Source organism: Cnephaeus nilssonii (assembly GCF_951640355.1).
Source record: "Cnephaeus nilssonii genome assembly, chromosome: 7".
NCBI lineage: Eukaryota > Metazoa > Chordata > Mammalia > Chiroptera > Vespertilionidae > Cnephaeus > Cnephaeus nilssonii.
In genome coordinates this window covers 27,839,852-27,847,279 of record NC_137078.1, presented here as the reverse complement: position 1 = coordinate 27,847,279, position 7,428 = coordinate 27,839,852, and the positions used below count along the sequence as shown (strand labels likewise).

Sequence of the window (7,428 nt, the reverse complement as noted above, 5' to 3'; positions counted from 1 at the left end):
GAGGTGTCAGCCTAGTGGGAGTTCTGGGGCCTAGAGGGTGTGGCTCCAAGTGGACACCCTCATGGAGGTCTGGTTGCCTGCCTGAAGGGCAATGCTGTCAAGGGGAGAAAAGGGTATTTGGAGGAATGTTTGAAGGCTGTGGTACGAAGGGATATAAAGGCCATTTCCTCTTTGTTCTCCATGGATTTTATTCTATTCAATGTGCCAATTAGCCATATGAGCAATAAGTGTAAATATTTTTTAGTTTGTATGTACAATAATGATTAACCTTTGCTGAGCAATGACTTCAGGGCTGTATTTAAGTATTTTATATACTGTGTATATGTGTGCATGTGTGTAAGCATGTGTCATGTGTGTATACAGATGTCTTATAGTACATGCAAATAAATTCCCATAAATTCTCATGACACCCTAGTGAAGTAGGTGCTGCTATTATCATCTCATTGTAAATGAGTTAATAAAGATATAATAGATAAAGTAATTTATCTAAGGTCACTCAGTAAGAAAGTGACAAAACTAAAAATTATATTCTGGTCTTTCTTACTACAGAGCTCCAAGATTTTAGAAATTCTATTCTGCCTTCATTATGTAAACATATATGCAGATACATATTGTTTGCTGGAAATGGAGGATTAAGAGGGGAAAGTATTCTAGATTCTTTCGGAAATATGCACAACTTGTGATTGTGTTCTATGCCAAGTACATGAAAAGACTGGGTTCCACTTGTCTTTCAATTTCTTACAGTCTAAGTTGGAAGATAAGACCGGTGTACAGAAGTTTGAAGATCACTTATTATTTTTGGGAGTGAAACACAGCTAGGAACCTGAGGGTGCAGGGCGGAAGGATATCTGGGGACTAAGACAAGTTTGATTTTGCTCATATTTATGAAATAGCCAGAAGACTCCAATACATCATGTGTGCTATAGTGACATCTGAGCCACACAGAATTTAAGTGCTGAGGGAAAACAGCAGAGCAGTGGTCAGGGGAGTTGTGATGGTCTGTAGGTAACCTGGAGGCCTGGGTATTCTGGTGGGGGACCTGCCACTCTCCAGAAGTGTGGTCCAGGCAACACATTTCACCTAACTGGGTTTCAGTTTCCTTAACTGTCAAATGAGGCAGTTGGATCCTATGATTTCCAAGGCCCTTTACCGTTCTCAATTCTATGATGCTATATGATTCTGTGAGCTATGGGGAAGAGGTTTGTGCAAGGAATGAGTAAAGCCAGGGAATGAAAAGAGTATGTAAAAGAGAAGCTAAAAGAAAGAAAAATCAAGTATTGCCTTTCTTGACCTGTTGTCATTCCTTCTTATAGAAACAACCTCCAAAGGAAAAGTAGATTTGTGCCTGTTTGTATAACCTGTAGTAGCAGGTGGAAGAACAAAAGAAACATAGACTTAAAAAAATCTTGCCATTAAACACAAGACTCATGATACCCGGGAGCCCACATGCTTGTTGCATCTTCAAGGAGACCCAGCATGAGTGGGAAATTGCCTGATAAATATGCCACATTGCTCTGCACGGGTTCAAACACATCCCTAATCATGTCAGCATTTTGATGCTTCCTGGGGTCCTTCTCTTTCCCATTAGCATTTTCAGAAGGTCAAATGACTCAAATCTGTTAGTCAGACCCCCTCAACCCCCACCAAGTCTCAAGGGCTGAAGATAGAGGGGACAGGGCAATGAACTTGGAGGAGACTCATACCCCAGCCCCACATTCTTCTGGGAACTGGAAAAGTCTGTGTCTTTCCTGGTGAAAGGATGGGTCATGACCCCTTCAGACATTGCCTCTGGAGAGGCAGAGTTCACAGGCTGCAGGGGAGGGGGCACTCATTGTGAAGGACCCTTGCTGCCGCCTCCATCTCTGTCCTTGAAGAGACTTTTTTGCTTCTCTGGACACTTGGAGGCACCCTGGTGAGTTGACCTCAGGGACACACATCTCATTTTGAGATCGAGCTCCCTGGCTGTCACATTCACTTCAACTTAACCTCCTCTTTCATGAGAATGACCTAGAGATGACCCTCCAAAGGAGACAGTGTGTCTCTGGTGTTTGGCAGAACAGATAACTATAGTCTGCTCTCCGGAATAGCAAGGGGAGGTGCTGGGGAAATACAGGCACATGGGTGCCTCTATCTAACTATTGAGGGGATGTTAAACTGAAGCACTGATTTAAAGAGTAGCTCAGAGCAGAAAAAGGCTCCCATGTTGTTTGAGAGGAAAGTGATCAGGAAAGAAAAGGTTAAGTCAGGAGCAAATATGAGTTGATAGAAACTGCTTGCTCCTTTTGGACCAACCAATAAATGGATTAAACCCAGAGACAAGAAAAGTCGGCAAAATGTGGAAAGAAAATACCACAAACATGAGAGATAAAAGTAATACTCTAAATACATAAAAGTGTATATGGGCAAAGAAAACACACTGGTATGCAACAGAGACAGAGACAGAGGAAGCAGACAGAAAATTCTCATAGAGAATGAGTTAATAACCTGTGAAAATGTTTAGCCTCACTAGCAGTTAACAAACTAAAAATTTAAGCAGTGAGTTTTTCAGCAATCACATTATTCTTTTAAAAATGACAATATCTATACATTGATGGTATGTGTCTTAACTGGCATAATTTTTCTGTAAAAGAATTTGCTGATATGTATCAAAAGATTTTAAAAATGTTTCCACCCTCTGGTTCACATTCTACTTTTAAGTGACTATCTTAAAGAAGTAATAATCTAGTTGGTAACATAAATTTATTTGTTAAATCAAGATGGTATCCTATATAATAAAAGCCTAATATGCAAATCAAACAAATGGCAGAACTATGACGTGCACTGACCAGCAGGGGGCAGATGCCCAATGCAGGAGCTACCAGCCCGCAGGCCCCAGGCCAGCCAAGGCGGGTGCCAACGTCTACTCACCCCCCAACCCCAATTGCCCTGCTGGTCGCCCCACAGAGGGAGACGACCAGCAGCAGCGGTGGGGGGCGTGGCCAATGAGTGGGCAGCGCCAGGCCTAGGGACCCTACCCGTGCATGAATTTCATGCACTGGGCTTCTAGTATCCCTATAAAATCCCAGTCCAACTTTATACTGTTGTCTCCACAGTCATGAATCACATTCCCTTTTATACTCCAGTGTGTCCTGTTTTGGGACAATCCACTCTGTAGTGACCAGGTGGATCGTTCACCTGTCCACCACTTTCAGAGCACCTACTCTGGACCTGGCTCTAACAATAACTGGAAATATAAAGGTGAGTGAGGTAGTTCCCAGCCCCCAAGGACTCAGGAATGGAAGGTCAGGGCAAGGAGGGGAAGGGAACCACTTAATGGCAACAAAGTGATGAGAGTCCCACAGAGGTCCATGCCATGTGCTGCTGGGATCACAGGGAAGGAGGGCAGATGAATCAGAGGAACAACAGGTTCCTCAGGGAAAGGGGCAAGCAGATCAGTTCATCAGTGATGTCAGACAACAATCAGTTCTAGAGAAGCAGGTAGGTCTTTTTACAACAATGGATTCATTTGCGTTTCTAGGTGTGCAGGGAACTGGTGTGGTAAGGATTAAAGTGGGGCAAACACATACAGTTTCTGGCTCTTATTTCTTCAGTGGTTATAGCAAAAGATGCCCTACTTGGTGTATCTTTAAATATGTAGAGACAGATAACAATGTGTGCAGAGCGCTAGCCGGTTTGGCTTAGTGGATAGAGTGTTGGCCTGCAGATTGAAGTGTCTAGGGGCATGCAGGAGGCAGCCAATCAATGATTATCATCATTGATGTTTCAATCTCTCTTTCTCTCTCCCTTCCACTCTAAAATCAATAAAAATATTTTTAATGTTTGCAGAGGAAGAATATTCTCCACAAGTTACTACTTTTGAATCATAAATTGGACCAGATCACTTCCTTGCTTAAAACCCTTCATGGGTTGATCACTGTTTTCAGGATAAACTGCACACTCCTCCCAGGGCCCACGCTCTGCCCTTCGTCTGCAGCCACAACTCCTGCTGTTCTGACACCAGCTCACTACGCTTTGGCCATCTTGAAAAATGCCAAGTTCTTTCCCACTTGAGCTCTTTTCTTGAGCTTTGCTGTCCCCTCTGCCTGGAGCACGGTTCCCCCAGTAATGTAAAAGTCTGACTTATATACAGGGAAAACCCACCTGAGAATGACTCCAGCACAGAGGGAAGTGAGCAAAGCCAAGAGGCCAGGAGAGGTGACTCCTGCTGAGGTCACAGACACCCAGGCCATCAGCTGCATGACAATGGAGACCTCTGCCTGCTTTGCCCACTGATGTCTTGGTGCCTGGAACCCGTCCTGCATGCTGGGAGCTGGCCTTTTCCGGAACCACACTTGTTCCTGTTGGAGTTCCCCTTATAAAGTCCAAGTACTACATCACTACATGCTTCCCCAACTGCAGGATGCACAGCCCCAGTTCTGTGCAGAGGAAAAAAAACAAAGTACCCAATACACCTTTCTGGAACATCAAGTTTATTATAAAACTTGAGAGAACCAAATACTGTAATAAGCAGCTCACCAACATGGGAGCAAAGGAGCAGGGGAGGGAAGGGACCCAGGAAAAAGTCCAGTGTCTGGTCTCAGTCAGGTGGGGGTTGAGGGATGAACCCACAGCGAGGGCAGCCTCTCCTCTTGACCTCTGGGGGCTCCAGGCAGTCCTACAAGCTCCGCAGGCATCGTGGATAAGATCAGAAGAAGACCAAGGCGCTGCTGGATATCCTCCTGATGTGGATCCTGTGAAGAGAAAGCCCCGGCAGTTTACACACCTCCATTGTCCACTGGACCAACTCCTCTCACCCTGCACACACAGTGTGTACTTCTGGCCCCGCTCTCACCTCCAGCTGTTTGCCTCCAACCTCTGGTTCATCGCCCATACCACTGGCCGGCCTTCCTGGAGCTCCGCACCTTTAAGTTGACTGTGGCCCTGCCTTAACCGTCCCCAATGTTAAAAATCACACTGGTTTGACTTTTGTTCTTTTGAGATGTTTCTTCTTGGGAGATGGCCCACAGCATGTGCATCTTAAGAAAAACTGGAAGGCCCTCCTAGCCATCCCCTGCCGGGCCTGGATGTGGCCAGAGGGAGAGGTTGGGGTGCCACGCTCAGGTTGCCCAGCTTGACGGCAGCTTTCATGGGCGGCTCCCTCTGGGGCTCCACCACCGCTGCTGGTGCTGCCGCTGCTCTGGGTGTAGGGGGAGCCCGCAGAGCCAAGCTGGAGGTCTGCGCTGGGGGTGTCTGTGCTGTGCTCTGGGGGAGTGGTGGTCATGGTTTCCAGGTTAGGTGGGGGAGTGGTTACCCTCAACCTCAGGCAATTTGGGGGAACAGAAGGCTCTTTGGTCTTCTCATCAAATGGCTGACCAACCTCTTGGCTTGAGGACGTGCTACTAGTGTCAGGGGAGGGATAGGGCCTTACCCTGATGGTGCGGCCAGGCATCTTGGTTTTCATCAATCTGAGGATCAGGTATGTGCCCATCACCCTGTCAAATTTTCTTTGTGTTACTGACTCCTGGATGTCGTCCTGCTTAAAGCCGAGGCTCTGCATCATTTCTGTTACCTGGGGGTCCAAGTCACCCCAGGGCAGCTCGCTGTATGGCCTCAGCGTCTCCTCCTGGCCCTTGTTGAGCCAGGGGTCCTTCATTACATCTTCCAGGGTCGGTCTTCGGTTAGGGTTGACAGTGAGTAATTTTCTTAAAAGTTTTTGAACCTCCCTTGACATAAAGTGTGGTACATGGTAATGTCCACTTATTATCTGCCTCTTCACGTTCACAAAGTTGTCCCCCGCGAACGGCACCACCCCTGTCAGCATCCTGTACAAGACCACCCCCAGGCTCCATACGTCAGTTTTGCGGCCATCATAGGTCTGACGCTGCAAGATCTCTGGGGCCGAATAGCGGATGGTGCCACAGAAGGTGCTCTGTTTATCATTGCTCACTTCCCTACTGAAGCCAAAGTCTGCTAATTTAATGGTCATATCACTGTCTACGAGAATGTTCTCTGGCTTCAGGTCCCTGTGGATGATGCCCCTCTGGTGGCAGTACTGGACCGCGGATACTACCTGCCGGAACACGGCGCGGGCTTCTCCCTCATTCATTTGGCCATACTTCTCCAAGTACTCAAGCAAGTCCCCTCCGCTCACATGCTCCATAACAAGAAAAAACTTGTCCTGGGTGGCAATCACCTCAAATAACTTCGTGATATTTGGGTGATTTAATTTCTTAAAACAACGAACCTCTTGAAAAAATCTAGAGATGCCCTGCCGTCTAATGGCTTTTACAACCACCTGTGCCCTGGTCAGCAAATGCTGGGCCAACCGCACCTTGGCAAAGCATCCTTTGCCGATGGTGTCCAGGAGGAGGTAATCGCCAATAAAGCGCTCCTTGTTGGCAGAGTGGGCTGCAAAGGCATTAAACATGGCACCTTCAAAATAACAAAATAAAAAAAAAGAAAAACAAAAACAAAAAGAAAAATAAAATAAAATAAATGAAAAAATAAAACTAAAACAAAAATAACAAAATAAATATAAAAAATGAAAAAAGGTAAAATTAAAATAAAAAATTAAAAACAAAATAAATATAAAAAATGAAAAACAAAAATAAAATAAATAAAAAAAATAAAAAAATGAAACAAAAGGCCAAAACTAGCTAAGGAGTCCAAGTCCACAGGTCACCACAAATCAGCTTCCTGGGCTATAACGGACAAAAACCTCTGCCTGGTCAGGGTCTTATATAGGAGTGGTTTGCAATTCCATTACAATGGTGCCTTATGAGGTCATATCAAGAAATGGATCAATCACAGCTGGGTGTGGTTTGCAGTTCCATCACAATAGCTCTTTATGAGGTCAGAGCAAGAAATGGACCAATCGCGGCTGGGGTGTGGTTTGCAGTTCCATCACAATGGCTCCTTATGAGGTCAGAGCAAGAAATGGACCAATCACAGCTGGGGATAAACCATAGAGGTTTTCTAAGTTTTTGGTCTCAATACTCATACTCTGGGAAAAACAAAAAGACAACGCCCAAAGAGCTTTTTATTTATGTGGGATATTAAATATTGATATTTACTTTATTAGAAATGAAAATCTGTAAGATGCAAGCGTACAAACATGCAAAGGAAAAGTCTGACTTAGTCTCATGCTCCAGGCCTCAGTTCAGATATCATTTGCTTAGAGAAGATGCCCCTGATCCATCCATTCCTACCTGCCTCACCCAGCTGATCAGGTTTGTCATCTCCATAGCACTGACCACAGTGTGGCTGATTCTTGTTTACTGTCTGTAGGAAGCAGTTATAGGGTTAAGCCTCGGACTGACCTGTGGCAGGATCACAAACAAGTTCTGTTTGGAGGGCAGACCCCTCCCAGCATAATTAAGCCTGATCCTGTAACTGATCCCTAGATCTTTCCTGGGTAGCTAGTGGGTTGTGGGAGGGGCAGCAAGTGCT

The 7,428-nt window shown here is 45.5% G+C and overlaps 1 protein-coding gene across 1 annotated transcript; it reads right to left on the bottom strand.

The window, feature by feature from the left end:
- Positions 1 to 4,948: 4,948 nt before the first annotated feature.
- LOC307102780 (serine/threonine-protein kinase MARK2-like) lies at positions 4,949 to 6,406 on the bottom strand (the record flags this gene model as incomplete). Its single annotated transcript, XM_079776446.1, has 1 exon — positions 4,949 to 6,406. One exon carries the CDS (start codon positions 6,404 to 6,406, stop codon positions 4,949 to 4,951), a length of 1,458 nt encoding a protein of 485 aa, XP_079632572.1.
- Positions 6,407 to 7,428: the final 1,022 nt, after the last annotated feature.